Below are 24,621 nucleotides of genomic sequence, written 5' to 3'. Positions count from 1 at the left end.
GTATATTTAATTGATGAGATTTCAATAATACTTTGATTGAGATTTATGTATATTGAATTAAATGAGGAGTATTATTATTAAATGAGATTTCAATTTGAGGGTCAAATGAAGGAATTAATAATTAATTATAAGTTTGAATAATATCTTAATTGGGATTTGAATATATTGAATTAAATAGAAAATATCATAATTAAATAGTATGTCAATTGGGCTTAAATAGAGAAATAAATAAATAATTTTAAATTTTTATATTGTCTTCTTAATTTTTGAATTTCTAATTCAAATCTCATTTAAATGAATAAAAAAAATTACACTTCTATAAAAAGTGAATATAATTTTGAACTGCCTTAAATAATACAATTTATTATCATTTAAAATTTAATCAAATATTTTGATCCGTGCATCGTACGGGAAGAAATCTCTAGTTTGTTCTAAAAGCTTGAGCTAGTAACAACTTCTTTTTGTCCCCCACAAAAAAAAATCAAATATAATCATTAAGAATCTAGCTCTAATATTAAAGAGATTGATATTCTCCCGGTCAAAAAGAGATTGATCCTGGTCAAAAAGAGATTGATATTTCTAACATGACCCTAAAATTGAATAATTAATGAAGTCTTAACTGATCTTACCGAGCCTGAATTTCTTGTTTCTACTGGATTTCATTTCACTAACCTGCTAGATAATACTCGGTACTCAGTATGAAAGCTATTTTTATTTTTAATTTAATTTTAAATATAAAATCTCAATGTATTTTGTTTCTCATATTTATTTTATTTTTTTAAAATAATCATTATAATAGTTATATATGTTACACAGTTCTAACTATTTTAGAAAACATAATATATAATAATTACAAATAATTAATTTAAATTTTTTTAATATATTTAAATTAGTTAACTAGTTTTATATAAAAGATCAGAGGTAATAGTTTTTTTTTTTAAAAAAAGTTTTTGATTCAGGATTTTTTTTAAAAAAAAAATTTTCCGACGGGTTCAACTTATGAGGCAGTAACGGCGAACGCAGTCAACACACCAATCACAAATCGCTGTTAGCGCACGAAGATGTCAGATCAGAGCCCAAGACTTTCATTCACAGGTCATACCCCCCGCTACCATCACCATGATTTCCCTTTTGCCCATCTTCTTCATCTTTATCGTTCCCTCGTCACTCTTCTTCTTCGCCCTCCTCCTCCTTCATTCCCTCTCAATATTCCCAAATCCCTAATGAACCCAACGGTTCTCTTCTTCATCCTCTTCTTCTCTGTTCTAACCAGAACCACCCTCTGTTATGTGAATCCCAACTTCCAAGCTTGCGAGCCCCAAACCTGTGGGAACGGCCCAAGTATAATCTACCCCTTCCGTATCAAAGATAAACAAGATAGCTTCTGCGGGTTCCCTGGTTTCGACCTTCTCTGTGCTTCCAATGGCTTCCCAGCGCTCAATCTCTCCAATACTTTCTACATAGTCGATGAAATTTCCTACCCCAATCTCTCTCTCCGAGTCTTCAATCCAAACTTCCGAATCTCCAATTTCACCACATGTCTCTCTCCCTCCGACAACCTCACTCTCGACTTCAGATACGCTGTGGCTCCGAACCAGAAGGAGGTGCTTCTGTTCTTCGATTGCGACTTGCCGTCGCTGCCGGAGGAGATGAAACAAAACGTATTGGGGTGTTCTGAGGGGAACAGAGCGAGGTCGGTGCTGGGCATGGCGGTGGATGACGCAGCTAAGAAGTTGAAGTATGCGAAGGATAATTGCAGGGGTGGGCCGACGACGAGGACGGTGGTGGGCAATGTGGAAGGAGGGATAAGAGAGGCTCTGGGAAGAGGATTGTTGTTGAAGCCAACGAATTGGACGGCGAGTAAGTGCGAGGCATGCCAGAGCAGTGGAGGAAGGTGTGGCTTCCTCTACAGAGATGCGTTTGACTTCAAGTGCTTCTGCCGCGACGGCGACCATTTTCGCAGTTGTCGTCATGGTTTGCCTCTTTCCCTCTCTCTGTTTCTTCCTTCGCTACCATTTATTTGTCTTCAATGCTCGTTGCTGCACTTAGTTGATGAAAAGCCTTTGATCTTACAACATGTAGTAGTGTTTGTTTTTGATTTATCAGTACAGTTCTTTCTTGCTCAATCATAGCATACAACTAGTATTGTGATCCCAAATGAAAAAGCATTAGACATTTTTATCCCAATAGATGTTGAAATCCAACCAAACACCAGCAATCCAACGATAGATAGGAACTTTTGGAGTGATTTGAGAACTAGACTCAATTGAACCTAGCTAGAATCAGTTCAGTGTTCATCAGTCTGAATATAAGGGGGAATCGGTTGAACTAATCCCTTCCTCGAATTAAAAACCAATAGAAGTGGGTAACTAGGAAATAAAAAGGTGATGTGGGTCGGGGTTGAGTGTTCGTGATTTAAGAAGAAAAGAACACATTCACAATTGTTACAAGTTAAAATAGAGATAAACAGAGAGTATTGCAAATGGACAGCATCCACCGTCTATATGATGCCATTAATGATAATGATAAATTGCTTGTAATGTTTTTTTTAATTATTTTATTTTATTTTATTTTGGTTTTTCAGCAGATAAAATGAGAAAAAAAAGGGGTAGAAATTATTAAAGGCCAAATAGAGAATGGTAACAAAAATTTATTGTTATTTGTAAATTCAATATTGTTAACACCTAATAAAGTATTGTTATCAAATTTGATTTGGGATTTAGTAATTTTTAACTTCTTTTCTTGTCATTTTTAATTTCCTTTTAAGCAAGGAATAAAAAACCGAATCGGATATTAAATAGATTGAGGTAGTGGTTCAAGAGTCAATTAATCAGACCAAGGTTAAATCAGGATCAAACTGGTCATATTAAAATAAAATAATTTAATTGAAAATAAAAAAATACAACAACATTAATAATCACTAATAACAAAATACAACAAAATATAACAATAATTTTATTGTAATAATAACAAAGTATAATAATATTAAGAATTTTGATATTTACAATTCATCAAATAAATCAAATTAATAATTATTGATACCAAAATTATCACTAAAATTCATTCAAATTTATAGTGACTAAGATATTAGGAACTAATTAAGAAAAAATAAGATTAATAGTAACATAATCATTCAAAGTCATTCATCAATGATTTTCACGGGTTCACATCAGTTTAACCTTTTCGATACTGGTTCAACTATTGACTGGTTCAATATCTAAACCAAACCGAACCACTGGCTGGTTTACCGGTTTTTCGGTTGAACTGACCAGTTCGGTTCAGTTTTTTATTCTATGCTTTTAAGCATCATTTATGTTGAAGAAACATGCATGCAGAGGGAAAATGTTCATTGTGCCAGTCAAGAACGGTGACGGTGTCATGGAACTGAAACATAGAGATTGAAACACGCATGGTGTTGAGAAACTCTTGTGTGCTTTAGTTATTTGAAAATTGAATGGTTTGATCTACAGTAGTTTTTAAACAGCCTTAATTTTTCACACGTCTCATAATATTTTAAATTTTCCCTTGATAAAAAAAAAAATTAGGACATGAAAAGAATAACATGGAATATGCTATATAAATAGGTGTGGTCAACGGGTCTTGCAACTTGCATGAACATTTTAGAGCACAAGTTTTGAAATCTGAATTCATCATGATATGTGCCAACTTGCTTAGATTATTGTAAGATTTATGCTTGAGTATAGGAATAATATTAGTTTAAATTATTTTAATGATACTCACATTCATGTTTAGCTGTTAGGTGACGTAATTTGCTTCATCTTTCAAATCCTACTTATAATTATCTGTGCTTATATATATATTTTTGTTGTTACTCATATTTTTATTTCTATTTCCAGTTTTAATTATAAGATATAGTTGACTAATTTAAGGAGATTAAGGAAATAAGTTAAATTAGTTATTTGTAATAAATATGTGTTGTTTTTCCTAAAATATCCTTACTAATAAACTATATTGGCTAGCACTATCATTATTAGAGGGACTATCTTAAAAAAATATATATATAAATGTGAAAGACAAAGTGGAGCAGGATTTTATATTTAGAATCAAAATAAAAATCAAATAAGATTTTAGATTAAGAACTGAAGGTAGTACTATTTAAACAAGTTTCGATTGTCAATATTAAACAGTTATATCTTGATGTTGTGACAATAAAGGATGTGGGTAATTTTGCATAATCAATTGGATGATTGAGTAAATATATGTTGGCTCTTTTGACCCTTTCAAACTAAAGAGAGGACAATCAATTGTTGACTTCTACGTTAATACAGTATATCATTATTCGGCTGTTGATTCTTTTGAAAGTAATAAAAAACTATTGGTAGAGATATGTGTGGAAGCGGATATACGACCAAAAAAAAAAATTATAATAAAGTTAGATAATCCAAAAGAGAATTTTAAATTATGCTTTTATATAACGGGACGTTTTGCCATTTAAAACCACTGATGAGTTTAATTAAGGACGCTTCTTGTTGGCACTTCTTGGCACTGAGTGTCATTAAAATTATATTTGATTTATAAAACTTAATAATAATTTCACATAAGTCAATAAAGTAAATTAAAATTAATTATTTTTTTAAGATATTAAAATTACTTTCAATAAAAGTCGTTAATTAGAGGAACTTAGTTAATTAGTTATAGATATCAGGTAAAAAAAATTAATACTTCAAATAAAACCTGTTATACTATAAAACATGACGCGGGTTTTTTATAATAAAAATTCGGAGTAGATTTGTTGAAGTGAAAAATCTAATCACTCAATCTAATTAGTGGCACTGGTTGGCAAGATCCATATTTTAAATTTTATTTTTGTTGCATTAAAATATTTAAAAAATTAGCACCGTCTAAAACTGTTGCCGATGATTAGTATAAGAATTCAAACTGCATAATTCTCAAAACAAAACAACTTGTTATGAACTTCATGTTTTATATTGAGCAAACATTGGATTAATGTTGATGATATTGATAAATTTGACATTTTTTTGATGGCAGTTTGAAGATTGTAGCTATAAGAATAAGAAGAACTAGTTTTTGTACTTGTTACCTTGATAAGTACCCTAAACTCATTAGATTTGAGACCGTCTATATCTGATTTGAATAGTTTATATTTAAAATTTTTAATTAATTATTTTAAATAGGAAAAACTATTTTTTTGAAAGAATGATAGTTAAAAGATTATCTTTATTTTAGATTCTATACATATTAAAATAATTATTTTAAATAAATAAAAGTAAAAAAAGAAATCAAATTTAGACTATCCAAATAAAATATGGATAATTCACATGCGATGAGTTTAGAGTGCTCATCAAAGTGATAAGCATCAAAACTGGTTCATAAGAATAATAGGAGGTTGATATTTTTATTTATGAACAGTTCATCTTAATGGATTCATTTAACTTCAGGTGCAGAAAAAGGGACTTTGAAGCTGAGACTGGCATTAGGTAATTTACCTCCTTCCTAACTTATAATTTACTTTCCATTAGTTTAAGGTCAACTTTGATACAATGCTGCCATTATTAGTAGAAACAGAAGGGCAGAGGAAGATGGTAAGAGACCAAGGCTTACATAAAAATTTCACTTTTACGATCTGTGTGATATGAGGAAAATCGAGGAAAGAAGAGTAGAGAATTTTTTAACAAGTTCGATTTGAAAAATTGAAGAGGTGGGATTACAAGATGTCTGTGTATTTTGTGCAATTCAAGTTTGGTATGAAGTAATTAAAAAGGAACATGAAGGAGTCAAGATGGCCAAATGACATGAATACAAGTTGAGTCTTCAAAATTATGAGCACTATTTCAGTGCAAAATAGATGTCTAATACTCTTGAGAAAAAATTGACATTTAAGTATTTATATAAAATAGTGTTTATTTTTAAAAATTTATAATTTTTTCAGAAAAAAGAAGAAAAATAATTAAAATATACAATCACTCAGGACAACAAAATTAGCATTACATATTTTTGTTTGTTTGTCTACTAGTATGCAAGTAATTTTCGTTGGCCCAATTGAAGGAGGCATGCTTCTCCCAGTGGGTGCAAAATATACCAAGACAAGCAATTCTTTCTCCATCTTTTTCGTTTTTTCTTTGTTTTTTTTTTAATACCTCTTATCCATACGAAGCCATGAACATGGCTTTAAAGCTTAAATGCTTGTCCTTCTTTCGTGAGCTCCTTCATAACATAGCTTTCCTTTCTGAGTAACATAACAGAGCTTTCTTGCTTGCAACGAAAATACAGAGAGTCCGAGGAAAGAATCCCCATAAATAGTATGATTTGTGTGTATATATGTTGTTATATTGACATTGATCAGGGGTAGGTGTATTGATACAGGTTTAGGGATTGGAGTCCCTGGGGTGATAACAATGGGGATGATTGCGTGGTGGTGGTGGAGGAGGAGAAAATATGGCGATTCGGATTCAATAAGCAGATACGCCACTCATTCTCACATAGACGGTAGCAATGTCTACTTCGGAATCCCTGTTTTCTCGTATTCCGAGCTCGAAGCAGCCACCAACCATTTCGACCCTTCCACAGAACTCGGAGATGGAGGCTTCGGCACTGTTTATTATGGTAACTCTCCCTCCCTCCCATATTATTTTTTTAAGTCCTCACCATTAAGACACAATCAGGAATACTTATTCTGATGGACATTCGAAGGAATTAGTTCCTTTTTGCTAGAACCAACAACCACTAATGGTTCTTCTAATGCTACTTTGCTTGTTTAGTTAGATTTAGTTACTTGTGTGTGTCAATTAGGTAAGCTTGAAGACGGGCGAGAAGTTGCTGTAAAACGCTTATACGAGCAAAACTACAAACAAGTAGAACAGTTCATGAATGAAGTGAGGATCCTCACTCGTTTACACCACAAAAACCTTGTCACCCTCTATGGCTGCACCTCCCGCCGCAGCCAGGAACTCCTCCTCGTCTACGAGTTCATCCCAAACCGCACCGTCGCTCATCACCTCCACCTCCACAGAGATCCCAAAAAGCCCACCGTTTTACCATGGTCCACTCGCATGAAAATCGCTGTCCAAACCGCCAGAGCACTGGTCTACCTCCATGCCTCTGAAATCATTCACCGTGACATCAAAACCAACAACATTCTCCTCGACGAAGGATTCAATGTTAAGGTTGCCGATTTTGGACTCTCAAGGTTGTTCCCCAACAATGTCACTCACGTTTCCACTGCTCCACAAGGGACACCGGGGTATCTCGATCCCGAATATCATAGTTGCTATCAGCTCACCAGCAAAAGTGATGTTTATAGCTTTGGAGTTGTGCTCATTGAGCTCATAACATCCATGGAGGCGATCGACATGAGCCGGGACTCGGACTCCATAAACTTGTCGAGCTTAGCAGTGAGGAAGATTCAGAGGAGTGAGCTGAGCGAGCTGGTGGATCCTTCTCTTGGGTTTGAGAGTGATGGGGGGGTGAAGAGGATGGTGATATTGGTGGCTCAGTTGGCGTTTCAGTGTTTACAGACTAATAAGGAATTGAGACCTTCCATGGAGGAAGCTCTGGAGATGTTGGAGAGGATTCAAAGTGGGAGTGATCGGGTACAGGAGCACCCACGATTGCCACCGGAATCAGCAAAATGGGATGAGGTTGGGTTGTTGAAGAACGCAAATCCACCGCCTTATTCTCCCAACAGTGTTGCTGATAAATGGGGAAGCGAAACCACGACGCCCAATGTCAGTGCTTGAGCAAGTGTTCATAATAGGTTCTCTGTTCTCTGTATAATACTAATACTGCGAGTATGTGTGTGTAATTTTTTCTTTTTGTCCTTGGAGTATATATGTGCTCAAAAGCGAGCAAGTAAAATTTTTTTTCTTTGGGCATTTCTGGGATGTCACTCACAATGAATTTATGGAGCAAAATTCATTCAAATTTAATCATATGAATTTATGGGCATTTCTTTGGTCTCACCCGCATTTCGCCGTGCCCCCCTGCCCGGCCAGCTTCTTGCTTTCCGTCACTCAATTTAAAATTATGTTCTCACATAATTATATTTATTTAGGCCTAATAATATTCTCATTTTTTATGGGGAGTATCACTTTTAAGGATTAAATATTTCTTACTTTAATTCACTCATAAATTTGTGCCATTTCAATAAAAACATTTTAAATTATAAAAATGCCTTGGGTGAATAGTAAATGCTTATTATTTTATAATGTTATGAGTAAATAAGTGATAAATTTGATATTATTTTAATAATTAATATCTCCGTTTGGCGCTTTAATATAACTCTTCTTTGTTTTTGTGGTGATCATATTTTCATTTACTAATTCATTGCTGATTACTAGTATAGTCTATCTTTTAAATTTATTTGATTGATTTGGGGCATCAAATCATCTACTTGTAAGAGGTTTAAAAAAGGAAAAAAAAAAAGAGAAGAAACACGCGGAGAACTTTTTTTTTTTTTGGGTTGTTGCACGTTTTCAATTTTGTCCACTGAAAGCCGAAAAGCAAGTTTTCAGGCCAAAAAAAAGAAAATTCCGAAAAGCAAGTGAAGTGGGGAAAAAGGGGATATATTTTCAGGGAAATAGAAAAAGAGTTCAGGAAAAAAAGAAGTGGGGATGGGATTTTGCCAACGTACGTTGAATGATCCATGCGCATTTTTCAACTTTTTGCCGACTTAACTTGCTTCCTGTAACAACTTTCCAGAATGGGAAAAAAAAAAACAACTAACAGATCATACATTTAGAATTGGAAAGATAGCGTGTCAATATTAAAATATATATATCTTAGGTTTGGTTTCATTATTTACAAATATTTATATTCTAACCATGGCCCCCTTATAATGCCTCATTGTTAAGAAGGAGTGTTTCCAGGCTCATATGTATGACCAAAAATCTTTGTGCAAGAATGAGTGGTGAAGGAACAACATGTTCCGCGATGATACAATTTACTCCTTCGGTTCTTAATATAAGATCTATTTAACTAATCATGTCATATATCTTAGATTAACTTCATAACATGTAAGTATTGATGTTTAATTTCATCGTGAATTTCTTCTAAAAGCTTGAGCTGGTAACAACTTCTTTTTGTCCCCCTCCCCCCAAATTCAAATATAATTATTAAGAATTTAGCTCAAAAAGAGATTGATATTCCTAACACGACCCTAAAATTGAATAATTAATGAAGTCTTAGCTGATCTCTCCGAGCCCGGATTTCCTGTTTCTACTGGATTTCATTTCACTAACTTGCTAGATAATACCTAGTCCTCATGACAGCTATTTTTATTTTTGTTTTAGTTTTAAATATAAGACTTTAATCTATTTTGTCTCTCATATTTATTTTTTTAAATAATCATTATAATAGTTACACATGTTAAACAGTTTTAATTATTTTAGCAAGATAATATATATTTATTATAAATAATTAATTTAACAAAATTTTTTTAATATACTTAAATTAGTTAGGCAACGGTTTTTTTTTTTAATTCAGGATTTTTTTAAAAGAGGTTCGACTTATGAGTTATGAGGCGGTAACGGCAAACACAGTCAACGCACCAATCACAAATCGCTGTTAGTGCACAAAGATGTCAGATCAGAGCCCAAGACTTTAATTCAGAGGTCAAACCCCCCGCTATCATCAACGTGATTTCTCTTTGGGAAAATTACACTCAGGTCCCACAGAACACAATTAATATAAAAAAGGTCCCTCAAAATCGCGAAATAATTCTGAAGTCCCCAGGGACCTGTGTGTAATTAATTCGAATTGTGAAATTACGTAGTTACCCCTATTAATTTGAACCTATTTACAATCTCAACAGTGGCTGTTAACAACCCGAGAAGAGGTGGTTAACAACCTCAACAACGCCACTGGCATTCCACAGAATGAGTTGTCATGAGCACTGTCAAGGTTGTCACTCACGTCTTCTCGGGTTGTTAACAGACACTGTTGAGATTGTAAACGAATTGTTGCAATAAAATTAGAACCTATTTATAACATCAACAGTGGCTGTTAACAACTCGAGAAGAGGTAGTTAACAACCTCAACAACGCCCCTGACATTCCATAGAGTGAGTTGTCATGAACACTGCCGAGGTTGTCAATCACGTCTTCTCGGGTTGTTAACAGCCACTGCTGAGATTGTAAACGAATTGTTGCAATAAAATTAACAGGGGTAAGTAGGTAATTTTACAATTGGAATTAATTACACACAGGTCCCTGGGGACTTCAGAATCATTTCGCGATTTCGTGGGACCTTTTTGATATTAATTATGCTCTGTGGAACCTGAGTGTAATTTTCCCTTTCTCTTTTGCCCATCTTCTTTATCTTTATCATTCCATCCTCATCTCTCTTCTTCTTTGCCCCCCTCCTCATTCATTCCCTCTCAATATTCCCAAATCCCTAATGAACCCAACGGTTCTCTTCTTCATCATCCTCTTCTCTGTTCTAATCAGAACCACCCTCTGTTATGTGAATCCCCACTTCCAAGCTTGCGAGCCCCAATCCTGTGGGAACGGCCCAACCATAACCTACCCCTTCCATATCGGAGGTAACCAAAAGAGCTTGTGCGGATTCCCTGGTTTCGGCCTTCTCTGTGCTTCCAATGGCTTCCCAACGCTCAATCTCTCCAATACTTTCTACATAGTCGATGAAATTTCCTACCATAATCTCTCTCTCCGAGTCTTCAATCCTAACTTCCTAATCTCCAATTCCACCAAATGTCTCTCTCCCTCCGACAACCTCACTCTCGACTTCAGATACGCTGTGGCTCCGAACCAGGAGGAGGTGCTGCTGTTCTTCGATTGCGACTTGCCGTCGCTGCCGGAGGAGATGAAACAAAACGTATTGGGGTGTTCTGAAGGGAACAGAACGAGGTCGGTGCTGGGCATGGCGGTGGATGACGCAGATAAGAAGTTGAAGTATGCGAAGGATAATTGCAGGGGTGGGCCGACGATGAGGATGGCGGTGGAGAATGTGGAAGAAGGGATAAGAGAGGCTTTGGGAAGAGGATTGTGGTTAAAGCCAAAGAATTGGACTGCGAGTCAGTGCGAGGCATGCCAGACAAGTGGAGGGAGGTGTGGCTTGCTCTACGGAGATGCGTTTGAATTCCGGTGCTTCTGCCGCGACCGCGACCATTTTCGCAGATGTCGTCCTGGTTTGCCTCTTTTCCTCTCTCTGTTTCTTCCTTCCCTACCATTTATTTGTCTTCAATGCTCATTGCTGCATTTAGTTGATGAAAAACCTTTGATCTTGCAACATTTAGTAGTGTTTGTTTTCGATTTATCAGTACAGTTCTTTCTTGCTCAATCATAGCATTCAACTAGTATTGTGATCCCAAATGAAAAGGCATTAGACATTTTTATCCCATTAGATGCTGAAATCCAACCAAATACCAGCAATCCAAAGATAGATAGGAACTTTTGGAGTGATTTGAGAACTAGACTTAATGGTTGGTTCGACCTGTTGAACCTAGCTAGAATCAGTTCAGTGTTCATCAGTCTGAATATGAGGGAGAATCGGTTGAACTAATCCCTCCCTCGAATTCAAAAACCAATGGAAGTGGGTGACTAGGAAATAAAAATGTGATTTGGGTTGGGGTTGAACGTTCGTGGTTTAAGAAGAAAAGAACACATTCACAATTGTTACAAGTTAAAATGGAGATAAACGGAGAGTACTGCAAATGGAGAGCATCCACCGTCAATACGATGCCATTGATGATAATGATGAAACGCTTGTAGTGTTTTTTTTTTTTTTAAAGTTATTTTATTTTATTTTTTGGTTTTTAAGCAGTGAAAATGACAAAAAAAAGTGAAAATTACTAGATGCTAAATAAGAAACGTTAACAAAAATTTATTGTCATTTATAAATTTAGTCTTGTTAACACTAATAAAATGTTATTATCAACCTGATTTGAAATTTAGTAATTTTCATCTTTTTTTCTTGTCATTTTCCTTTTTAAGCAGAATTTATGTTGAAGAAACATGCATGCAGAGGGAAAATGTTCATCGTGCCAGTCAAGCACGGTGACGGTGTCATGGAACTGAAACATGGAGATTGAAACATGCATGGTGTTGAGAAATTCTTGTGCGCTTTAGTTATTTGAAAATTGAATGGTTTGATCTACAGTAGTTTTTAAACGCAGCCTTAATTTTTCACACGTCGCATAATATTTTAAATTTCCCATTGATAAACAAAAATTAGGACATGAAAAGAATAACATGGAATATGCTACTCTATATAAATAGTTGTGGTCAACGGGTCTTGCAACTTGCATGAACATTTTAGAGCACAAGTTTTGAAATCTGAATTCATCATGATATGCGCCAACTTGCTTAGATTATAGTAAGATTTATGATTGAGTATGGGAATAATATTAGTTTAAATTATTTTAATGATACTCACATTCATGTTTAGCTGTTAGGTGACGTAATTTGCTTCATCTTTTAAATCCTACTTATAATTATCTATGCTTATATATTTTGTTTGTCTTTACTCATTATTATTATTATTATTATTATTATTATTTAAACAAGTGTCGATTGTCAATGCTAAACAGTTATATCTTGATGTTGTGACAACAAAAGATGTGGGTAATTTTGCATAATCAATTGGATGATTGATTAAATATATGTTGGCTCTTTTGACCCTTTCAAACTGAGAAGAGGATAGTCAATTGTTGACTTCCACGATAATACTATCTCCATTTTTAATATAAGAGTTTTTTTAATTGTTATTTTGATCCTAAATATAAGATCCCAATCTACTTTATCTCTCATATTTATTTATTTTCAAGATAGTCCTTCTAAAAATGGTAGTTTTGACTAATAAACTTGATTAGCAAAAATATTTTAGGAAAGACAATATCTATTTATTATAAATAACTAATTTAACTTGTTTTTCTAATCTACTCAAATTAGTCAACTAGCTCTTATATTTAGGATAGGAAGTATATCATTATTCAATTGTTGATTCTTTTAAAAGTGGATATACGACCAATAATTTTTAAAAAAGACTATATCAAATTCTTTAAAACAACTATTGGTAGAGTTATGTGTGTAACTGAATATACGACCAAAAGAAATGATGTTTTTATAATGGGACGTTTTGCCATTTAAAACCACTGATGGGTTTGATTAAAGACGCTTCTTGTTGGCACTTCTGGCCAATAACTGAGTGTCATTAGAATAATATTTGATTTATAAAACTTAATAATAATTTTACATAAATCAATAAAGTAAATTAAAATTAATTATTTTTTTAAAATATTAAAATTACTTTCAACAGAAGTCATTAATTAGAGGAAGTTAGTTAATTAGTTAGAAATTTTTATAATTAGTTATAGATATTGGGAAAAAATTAATACTTTAAATCAAACCTGTCGTATTATAAAACATGACGCCTGTTTCTATAATAAAAATTCGGAGTAGATTTTTTCTAATTAGTATTTGTAAATTCATGTAGTGTTCCTATGTCGTGGCATAGAGTTTGAGTGATTAGATTTTTCACTTCAACAAATCTATCTATTCATGTTTTAGTGGCACTGGTTGGCAAGATCCATATTTTAAATTTTATTTTTGTTGCATTAAAATGATTTAAAAATTAGCACCGTCTAAAACTGTTGCCGATGATTAGTATAAGAATTCAAACTGCATAATTTTCAAAACAAAACAACTTGTTATGAACTTCATATTTTATATTGAGCATATATTGAACATTGGATTAATGTTGATGATATTGATAAATTTGACATTTTTTTATAGCAGTTTGAAGATTGTAGCCATAAGAATAAGAGGAACTAGTTTTTGCACTCATCATCTTGATGAGTACCCTAAACTCATTAGATTTGAGACTGTTTATATCTCTGATTTGAATAGTTTACATTTAAAATTTTAATTAATTATTTTAAATAGAAAGAACTATTTTTTGAAAGAATGACAGTTAAAAAATTATCTTTATTTTGGATTCTATATATATTAAAATAATTATTTTGAATAAAAAAATAAAAAAAAATCAAATCTAAACCATCTAAATGATATGGATAATCCAAATGTGCTGAGTTTAGAGTGCTCATCAAAGCGATAAGTACAAAACTAGTTCATAAGAATAATAGGAGACTGATATTTTTACTTATGAACAGTTCATCTTAATGGATTCATTTAACTTCAGGTGCAGACAAAGGGACTTTGACGCTGGGACTGGCATTAGGTAATTTACCTCCTTCCTAACTTATAATTTACTTTCCATTAGTTTAAGGTCAAGTTTGATAGAATGCTGCCATTATTAGAAGAAACAGAAGGGCAGAGGAAGATGGTAAGAGACCAAGGCTTACATAAAAATCTCACTTTTACGATCTGTGTGAGATACGGAAAATCGAGGAAAGAAGAGTAGAGAATTTTTTAACAAGTTCAATTTAAAAAAATTAAAGAGGTGGGATTATAAGATGTCTGTGTATTTTGTGCAATTCAAGTTTGGTATGAAGTAATTAAAAAGGAACATGAAGGAGTCAAAATGGCCAAATGACATGAATACAAGTTGAGTCTTCAAAATTATGAGCACTATTTCAGTGTAAAATAGAAGTCTAATACTCTTAAGAAAAAAATTGACATTTAAATATTTATATAAAATAGTGCTTATTTTTCGAAATTTATAAACTTTTCAGAAAAAGAAGAAGACAAATAGTTAAAATATATAATCACCCAGGACAACAAAATTGGCATTACATTTTTTATGGTTGGTTTGCCATTGAAGGAGGCATACTTCTCCCAATGGCTGCAAAACATACCAAGATAAGCAATTCATTCTCTCTCTTATCCCCCCCCTTTAACAGAGCTTTCTTGCTTGCAACGAAAATACAGAGTCCGAGGAAAGAATCCCCATAAATAGTATGATTTGTGTGGATATGTGCTGTTATATTGATATTGATCGGGGATTGTTGTATTGATACAGGTTTAGGGATTGGAGTCCCAGGGATGATAACAATGGGGATGATTGTGTGGTGGTGGTGGAGGAGAAGAAAATATGGCGATTCGGATTCAATAAGCAGATACTCCACTCATTCTCACATAGACAGTAGCAATGTCTACTTCGGAATCCCTGTTTTCTCTTATTCCGAGCTCGAAGCAGCCACCAACCATTTCGACCCTTCCACAGAGCTCGGAGATGGAGGCTTCGGCACTGTTTATTACGGTAACCCTTCCTCCCTCCCATATTATTTTTTTTAAGTGCTCGCCATTAAGACACGATCAGGCACTAGCACTAACTATGAATACTTATTCTGATGGAAATTCGAAGGAATTAGTTCCTTTTTGCTGGATCTAACAACCACTAATTGTTCTTCTGATACTACTTTACTTGTTTAGTGTGATTCAATTACTTGTTTGTTTCAATTAGGTAAGCTTGAAGACGGACGAGAAGTTGCTGTAAAACGCTTATACGAGCAAAATTACAAACAAGTAGAACAGTTCATGAATGAAGTGAGGATCCTCACTCGTTTACACCACAAAAACCTTGTCACCCTCTATGGCTGCACCTCCCGCCGCAGCCGGGAACTCCTCCTCGTCTACGAGTTCATCCCAAACCGCACCGTCGCTCATCACCTCCACCTCCACAGAGATCCCAAAAAGCCCACAGTTTTACCATGGTCCACTCGCATGAAAATCGCTGTCCAAACCGCCAGAGCATTGGTCTACCTCCATGCCTCTGAAATCATTCACCGCGACATCAAAACCAACAACATTCTCCTTGACGAAGGATTCAATGTTAAGGTTGCAGATTTTGGACTCTCAAGGTTGTTCCCCAACAATGTCACTCACGTTTCCACTGCTCCACAAGGGACGCCGGGTTATCTCGATCCCGAATATCATAGTTGCTATCAGCTCACCAGCAAAAGTGATGTTTATAGCTTCGGAGTTGTGCTCATCGAGCTCATAACATCCATGGAGGCGGTCGACATGAGCCGAGACTCGGACTCCATAAACTTGTCGAGCTTAGCAGTGAGGAAGATTCAGAGGAGTGAGCTGAGCGAGCTGGTGGATCCTTCTCTTCGGTTTGAGAGTGATGGGGAGGTGAAGAGGATGGTGATATTGGTGGCTCAGTTGGCGTTTCAGTGTTTACAGACTAATAAGGAATTGAGACCTTCCATGGAGGAAGTTCTGGAGATGTTGGAGGGGATTCAAAGTGGGAGTGATCGGGTACAGGAGCACCCACGATTGCCACCGGAATCACCCAAATGGGATGAGCTTGGCTTGTTGAAGAACGCAAATCCACCGCCTTATTCTCCCAACAGTGTTGCTGATAAATGGGTAAGCGAAACTACGACGCCCAATGTCAGTGCTTGAGCAAGTGTTCATAATAGGTTCTCTGTTCTCTGTATAATACCAATACGGTGAGTATATATGTCTGTTTGTTTTTTTCTTTTTTTCGACCTTGAAGTATATATGTGTGTTCAAAAGCGAGCAAGTTAAATTTTTTTTGGGGGCATTTCTGGGGTGTCACTCACAAGTCACAATGAATTTATGGAGCAAAATTCATTCAAATTTAATACTCTTCCGGTCCTTAATATAAGACCCATTTAACTAATTTGATTAGATTAAGGAAGTTAGGTAAGTTAGTTAATTATAAGAAAAGTAACACATTTTTCCTAAAACACCATAATCATCTTTCTTAATACTCCCTCTTCCTCTTTTACTTTATTATGGTTGAGGGAGTATCCATAGGGGTAATTTAGGAAAAATTAATAAATATGAGAAATGTGTCTTACATTTAGGATCAAAACTAACTCAATAATTGGGTCCTATATTAAGGACCGGAGGAGTATTATGGATCTGCATACTATCTCTTCATTTTATCTCTTATATTTATTTATTTATTTTTTAAAGTAATCCTTATAGTGGTCCAACCAATATACTTGATTAGTAATGATATTTTATGAAAGGTAACACTTATAACTAACTTAGCTAATTTTTTTAATCAACTCAAATTAATTAACTAGTTTTTGTATTAAGGATCAAAAGTAGTACTCCTCCAGTCTTTAATATAAGACTCATTTAACTAATTTGATTAGATTAAGAAAGTTAGGTATGTTAGTTAATTATAAGAAATGTGATGTTTTTCCTAAAATACCATAATCATCTTTCTTAATACCTCATATTTTTTTTCTACTTGATTATGGTTGATGGAGTATCCATAGGGGTAATTTAGAGAAAATTGATAAATATGAGAAATAGGTCTTATATTTAGGACTAAAATTAACTCAATAATTGGGTCTTATATTAACGACCGGAGGAGTATTTTATTTGTTTAGCGAGGTACTTACTGAAATTGGAAATGCGGCTTAGGTAACAGATTGCGGATTAGGTGGGTTGGGAATCTCACATCTTGGCCATTCGTATTTGCCCCTCCGGTTTTTAACGGAGGACATAATTATGAAGTTGATGTTGATATTATATATTCACATACTTGTCAATTTTTTTTAAAAAATTAATCCTATTAATATTCTCTCAACAATAATCAAATATGAGAGGGAGGGAGGGAACTAAAAAAGATGTTTAGAGTGTTTCAGAAAAAACATACTCTTCTAATCCTATTTATAAAACACTTCCAATACATTTTATACAAACTAAGAAGAACATTAAACTGTATTAACTCTTTTTGAAAATATAACAACTTTTTAATTTTACTCATATTTAATATATATACTTTTTTTTAAATTATCTTCATTATAATAAACAAAGAACAAAATAATAATTTATATTAAAAAAATTAATAAGGTGACTTATAAATAGGAATGAAGAAAAATCTTATTTTTTCTCCTCTATAAATATGACCAAATGAATACTATATTAACTAATTTAATTAATATTTTAATATTTTAGAATTAGTTATCGAGTTTTTATATTAAAAAAATCAGAAATAGTAATAAATTTTTTATTAGTAAATCTACATAAAGATATGATAAAATCTGAAATCACTGAACAATAATCTCTTTGTGTGATTATAATCGGACACAAAATAATTCTCTACATTTTATAAAATCTCTGTATAATAAATAATTTGTTTTTTCAAAAGTCTAAATGATCTGTTTTTTTTGGGCCAAACAAAAAGTCTAAACGATCTAAACATGACCTTTTTAAGCTAAAAATTGTCATTATTTTCCTTTTAAAACAAACTGAGCAGGACTGTTTGGCTGAACATGATTTTAAAAATGGGATTAATTTCGCCTTGATTCATACCAAAACCCTTTTTTTTTTTTTAAGGTGATTTTGGGGTATCCAATCATCCCCAGCCACTTGTTTGGTCCCTCGCCCGGTCGTGGGCGGATTTCAGACATCCTGCTGCTTTTTCCTTTTCTTTTGTCATTCTGCTGCTGACATGTAAGAGTGAAGATGCCGGGAGATCAATCGAGGAAGAAGAAAGCTACTCAACATGTACGTTCCACACTTCGGTTTATTGTTTTATTGCTTTTACTTTTTCTCCTGCTTTCAGAACCATGTTTATCTTTTCAAGGCCTTTGGAATTTACTGAACCTTGTTCGTCAGCAGTGTCTGCTGGTGTCAATTTCACATTAATAGGTTGGGGCACACAAGGTGTTTGAACTTATGCCTGAGATGCAAGATTCTGAAATATCACAATCTTGAATTTTACGACTTGCCATAGTCATGTGCGGACACCTTTGGACGCGTTTTCTCTTTGACCCATTCCATGCCAACTAAATTCACTGTGTGAACCCTCTTACTACTAGAATCATGATCACCTAAATATCAAGCAATGAGATACTAGTATATGATCTGGCTTTGTTGCTGCTTCACATAATTTAATCTCTTTACTTCTGTGTTTTATTTCTCCTTTCTACAAATTCATGACACGTGTCCTCCTTTTACCCACTTCATGTCTGTGTAGTGTGGTCTTTTCAGCGGATTCTTTTTGGAGTTAGAGAAGGCCATGCGGGCACAACTTCTATACCAGACGCACTGGGCCTCGTTGTTCCACATCCAGTGGCAATATCTTTGTCATCCTTTGGCCGGTTTGACAAAGCCATAAAGGAAGAAAAGAAGTTACATCTTGAATTAATTGTTTGAACCGCAGCTTTCAAAATGTGTGATTTTTGGAGGGTCCAGGATTCAATAGGCCAACCTGGAAAGTTTTATCCCATCTTCTTTGGTGGAATGATCAACGTAACTTTTAACAAAGCTTAACCTACCTCTTATTTTCTTTCAGGTCTCTTTCACAAAGTCTTGAATGAATGGTTATTTACCAAGTCAACCTGCGCCATCAAACAGTTCAAGGGGGAACTGGGGATTATATACTGGGGAGAAGGTGGAAATATAATCCAAGCTTAATTAGTGTATGAGGCTCTTGTTGGAGGCCTTTATTGTTTTGCTCAAAAGTTAATGAATTATGGCTCTGGTTTTTGAGTTTCGTTTCCTCTTGATTTCTCACCTTTTACTTCTGTCAGTTAAGTATGGAAATGCGAGGCATGTTAAGTGTCCTAGGTCTTTTAATTGCAGAGAACTTGGAAGCCTCCAGTTCCCTTTCACCAGTCCAGAATTCCCGGACTGTGGCTTAATGGTTGTTCGTAACTGTGATGTTCAAATAAACCGATTGAACTAGAGAAGAATGGATCAAGATCATCCTTGCAGCTTAACGGTGTCCTTCTGCCGCAAATATGATTACGGTTTTCGATCAGGATCTACACAATCGTTTGCAATCCAATGGTTCTTGTGAAGCCTTCAACAACAATATCTCAATTCCTGCAAGCTCTCCTTTGATTTCTTTTGATATTAAATACAACATAACCCTGTTTAAATGCGACCACCAACTCAATGTCAGCACCCCCTCTGGTTTTATTAAACATCCCTGTGCAAACTTCGATATCTATCATTACCGCCTACTCTCTCATCTTCAACCTCAGCAAAAAAGCCATTTCTCAGCATGTTCAAATCTTGTGCTTCCAAAAAAAGACCTGCCCGATAGCAGTGACCTTCAATCGTTCTTATCTGCTCAAATGACTCTGGAGCTACGAATATCTGATGCTTGTGATCAGTGTCAGTCACAACAGCAGCGGCCAGTGTCAACTTGACAGAAACAATAACTTTTGCTGCATCAAAGGTACACTCCGAAAACAATCCTTGGGTTCTGAATATTTTTAGAGGTTCCAGTATGACCTAATTAATTTAATATTTTCCATGACATGGTTCTGACTATTTGTGTCTTTAACTTACCAGTATGTACTTCTTGCTTCCGAATTTTAAGTGATTTTCTTTGTAATCCATGGCAAAAGCTGATCTTTTTTGCCTAACTTCATCTTATATTTGATATTCTTATTCCTTAATGGGACAATTCGAGATCTTCAGTTATGAGATTATGCTTTTCTGCTCCCCTCTAATTCTTGCGACTCCTTTCCTTACTTTCCTCGCCTAACTCCAATGACATCTTAAAGTTTTTGGCTCTCAACTATGCTGTCCTTTACTTTGTGATCCTTTTGGTTTTTACGTCAAATATGTGTCTTCTTTTGGTTGCAGCTGCACCTGATAAGAGTAAAATTTGGAAGCTGGCACTGGGACTTGGGCTAGGTAATGCACAATGTTGTCTTGTATTATTCTGTATGGCTTTGTTAGTTGTTTAATTCTGATCAGTATATGTTGTTCTCCTGATTGTCATAACTATGCTTCTTCTTCTTCTTTTTTTGGTCTCCCTTTTTTCCCAAAAGATGTTGAATTGGAAATACAAAAGTTGGTCAGTCATTCATCCTTTTAATGACATGCACACTCTCAACTAATTCTTCATTGATTTTTCATTGCTTACTCCCAATTTAAAAACTATCATACTAAAAGTGGAACTCCACACTTGCAGGTTTTTTTATTGGACTTCTAGGCATTTTGATAAGTTGGCAGCTACTAAGGCGGTGTTACAAAGAAAATATTCATCTTCAGATGTCCAGGTGCAATTAACAAGAAATAATACAATTGATCCCTACTCAAATGCAGACCCAGAAAGAGGCAGAACCTACTTCGGGGTACCCCTCTTCTCTTACAAGGAGCTTGAAAAAGCAACAAATAACTTCGATCACTCAAGAGAATTGGGAAATGGAGGCTTTGGGTCTGTTTACTATGGTAATTCACTCGTGATTTTCTTTCTCTAAAACATATAGAATATTAGCTTGTCTTCTTTAGGGAGGCGAAGGTTCTTCCGAGTTTTTGGCTATATTATCTTATTGGAGAAAGGATGAGATATCATGTATGAGGAGGAAACAGAAAGTTTAGAGGTTTTTTAGAATCTTCTCCATAGGCCCTTTTCAAAAGAGAAGCTTGTATGAAAAACAGCAATTTTTTTGTGGTGACCAAAGCTATTTTGTGGTCTGCATGGTTTCTCTAATTAAGGGCATAGGTTCTGGTCCAAGAAAAATTAAGGGCATTGGATGCATGTGATAAGATCATTTGTAATAGTTGAGGGTACAACTATAGGTGTAATTCCACTTAGTACTTCAAGTTTGGTTTTTCTTATGTCCACTAAATCAATATGCCTGCTCAGCTCCGAAGGAAAAGATGCAATAGAATAAATGAGTTGTACATGATTACATCCTTTCAGAAACATCTTCCATCTTGTTCATTACTTGTGCTTTGATTCTAAATGACCAGGAAAACTCCAAGATGGACGTGAAGTTGCAGTTAAGCGCCTATATGACCACAACTATCGGAGAGTAGAACAATTCATGAATGAAATTGAGACACTAACTCGCTTGCGCCATCGAAACCTTGTGTCCCTTTATGGCTGCACATCACACCATAGCCTTGAACTCCTCCTTGTGTATGAATACATTCCAAACAAAACAGTTTCTTGTCATCTCCATGGTGAATTAGCTAATTTTGGATTACTACCATGGCCTGTAAGAATGAAAATTGCCATAGAAACAGCAACTGCATTAGCTTTTCTCCATGCTTCTGACACCATTCATCGGGATGTCAAAACTAACAATATCCTTCTTGACGACAACTTCTCAGTCAAGGTTGCAGATTTTGGATTATCAAGGTTGTTTCCTGATGATGTTACCCATGTTTCCACTGCCCCACAAGGGACTCCTGGTTATGTTGACCCAGACTATCACCAATGCTACCAGCTTACTAGCAAAAGTGATGTGTATAGCTTTGGGGTGGTGCTTATCGAACTGATATCATCTATGCCAGCAGTTGATATGAGCAGGCCTAGAGATGAGATAAATCTAGCAAATCTAGCTGTAAATAAGATTCAAAGAAGTGCATTTGGGGAGCTGGTGGATCCTTGTCTCGGTTTTGAGTCAGACAAAGAGGTGAGGAGGATGATAGTTTCAGTGGCGGAGTTGGCTTTTCAGTGTTTACAAAGGGATAAGGAGTTGAGACCTTCTATGGATGTGGTTTTGGAGATTCTGAAGAGAATTGAGAGTAGGAATGAGGAGTTTGATCATCTCGAAGAAGTGGATAGTCACTGCGCTGTGTCGGTATATTACACAGCGGTCCTATCCATCCACAATCACCACCTTCACCGGACCGTGTTGAGACTGGATTGCTGAAAAGTATGAAGTCCTTGTCTTCACCTAAAGCTGTTACTGACAAATGGCATAGTGAGGCAACTACAACTCATGGGAGTGTTTAATATCAACTTTCAGGTTCTATTGGACATTAACCTGTGCTCCATATCACAGTGATGACAAAGGTTGAGGGTTGTAAGTATAAATGAAAAATTCGAAGGTAGATTCTATCCCTAAGAGATAACTAGATCAAGAAAACTGTACCCAAATTTCTGGTTAAAAAAAAAAAACTGTACCAAAAAAAAATGTAAATGTGTTATATATATTATAATATTTATTTGGGACGTCTGTGTATATATATCATTGCCTTTAGTTTTTTTTTTAATTTTTTTTAATGTGAACATCGAATTTTCGCCCTTCATTAAATAAATACTTTGTCCTAGTGTTATAGATCAGCCTAAAAAATTTGGTCATGAAATGAGATGGTTTCGTGTTGGGCTAAAGAGGAAAATAACAAATCAAAATAGCCTAGACGGAAGTAAGCCTTTTATATAAATGGCTCAAGGGCTTATTGTTTTTTTTTTTTTGATCAAACGCTCAAGGGCTTATTGTGTATTTGCTTTAGAGTTGGAAAATTGAATTTGGTTAGAATTTATTTTGTTACAGCGTGATTTAGGAAATGTTTGGGTTGAAATCAAATCATTATATTTTAATAGTGATTTTATGATATATAAAATAAGTATATGAGAGCAGTTTTGTCTCTATTTGCAAGAAAATTTTTTTAAAATACTTTTTACTTAACCAAACACCCCTTAATTTATATTTGGATGCGTAATTATTAAAAAAAAGAGAGTTTACAATATAACTTAACATAATGAATATTAATTGATTAATGAACTTACATATATTATTTATATAATAAATAAAAATGTATATAAATATAAAACAAGCAAGAAGGGGTTAGAAATCGCAGGTGGCGAGAGAAAGAACAAAGAAAAATCTTAAAACAATACTTCTTGAATTTTAAAATTTCAAATCATTTTTGTTTATTATATTTTAATAGCAATCGACTACACTTAAAAAGCAAGTGACAACATATTTTTATATTAATTTTTGATTTGGTATTTTAAAATTTAAAAAGTATTTTTTTAAAAGATTTTCTCAGAAGAATTAACGAACGAAGAAGAGAAAAAAAAGAGCAACAAATGGGTACTAGTGGTTGGTGAAATATTTATTGCATGTAGCATGATTTTTTTTTTTTAAATACAAAAGTTGGTCTTTTTTCTCTTTCGTGGTTTGTAGGGCAAAGTCGGTGGATGTTTTGATCACTTCCAAAAAATCATTTTTATAAGACAATTCCTATCTCATTTATTTCATAGTGTAAAATTATTTAAAATCACTTAAAATACTAGTTACGTTTGGGTATGTTCTTAACTTGAATCCGATATTAAAGAACTGGGTATGGCTTGAGGGGTAATTTTATAAGTTGAGCTATTCTTATTTGAGGGATGATGACTTATTTACAATTTCACATAAGATTAGAGATCAAGGTTTAATCCAACATAATCTGACACCAAGCTTATTATAGGTAGATGGGTTGTGTTGGTTGTTAGAATCCAAGCAAAAGCCAACAGGAATACAAGATAATAATGGTGGGATCCAATTTTTGAACTACTGAGATTACTGATATACTGTCACTGCTACAACAGGGCAACGTGTTTTTAGCATTGCTTAAATCTTTTTAGTATCATCAATTTCTTTATCTTTGGTTGTCTGTATATTCTCTTCTTTTTACAGATTCCAAAAGCCTGTCCTCCTGTGATACACCTCACGTCTATGTAGTGTGGTCCTTGTAGCTGATTTTTGGAGTTAAATATAGACGTGCAAGCACAGTAATCATATTTACTTGACTTCCATCTTCAATACCAAACGCACTGAGCCTACTATTCCGACTTCCGAACGGCCATATCTTCGTCGTCCATTCCATTGGTCGGTTGACAAAGTCACAAAGGACGGAAAAAAGTTTCATTTCGAATTTGATTGCTTGAACAGTAAACTTGGAGGATCGTATGAAAACTTTGATGGGTCCAAGATTCAATAGGCCAACTTGAGATGGAAATTTGTCTTAGCTTCCTTCTTACAATGATCAA

At 34.5% G+C, this 24,621-nt stretch overlaps 2 protein-coding genes and 1 pseudogene across 2 annotated transcripts; all 3 read left to right on the top strand.

The window, feature by feature from the left end:
* The first annotated feature begins 1,061 nt into the window (after nucleotides 1-1,061).
* LOC114717200 (LEAF RUST 10 DISEASE-RESISTANCE LOCUS RECEPTOR-LIKE PROTEIN KINASE-like 1.2) lies at nucleotides 1,062-16,511 on the top strand. Its single transcript, XM_028902299.1, has 4 exons — nucleotides 1,062-1,974; nucleotides 14,143-14,175; nucleotides 14,917-15,156; nucleotides 15,361-16,511. Exons 1-4 carry the CDS (start codon nucleotides 1,062-1,064, stop codon nucleotides 16,305-16,307), a joined length of 2,133 nt encoding a protein of 710 aa, XP_028758132.1. The 3' UTR covers nucleotides 16,308-16,511.
* LOC114717203 (LEAF RUST 10 DISEASE-RESISTANCE LOCUS RECEPTOR-LIKE PROTEIN KINASE-like 1.1) lies at nucleotides 6,181-7,754 on the top strand. The gene is made up of 2 exons (XM_028902302.1): nucleotides 6,181-6,585; nucleotides 6,772-7,754. Exons 1-2 carry the CDS (start codon nucleotides 6,378-6,380, stop codon nucleotides 7,716-7,718), a joined length of 1,155 nt encoding a protein of 384 aa, XP_028758135.1. The 5' UTR covers nucleotides 6,181-6,377; the 3' UTR covers nucleotides 7,719-7,754.
* Nucleotides 16,512-19,226: 2,715 nt separating the features above from the next.
* On the top strand, nucleotides 19,227-22,657 carry LOC114717204 (LEAF RUST 10 DISEASE-RESISTANCE LOCUS RECEPTOR-LIKE PROTEIN KINASE-like 1.1; annotated as a pseudogene).
* The last annotated feature ends 1,964 nt before the right edge of the window (nucleotides 22,658-24,621 follow it).

This window comes from Neltuma alba, unplaced genomic scaffold (assembly GCF_004799145.2).
Source record: "Neltuma alba isolate B1F8T4 unplaced genomic scaffold, ASM479914v2 tig00011716_pilon, whole genome shotgun sequence".
Classification (NCBI taxonomy): domain Eukaryota; kingdom Viridiplantae; phylum Streptophyta; class Magnoliopsida; order Fabales; family Fabaceae; genus Neltuma; species Neltuma alba.
Note: the sequence above shows the minus strand (reverse complement) of the source record. Positions and strands in the feature narration are given on the sequence as shown.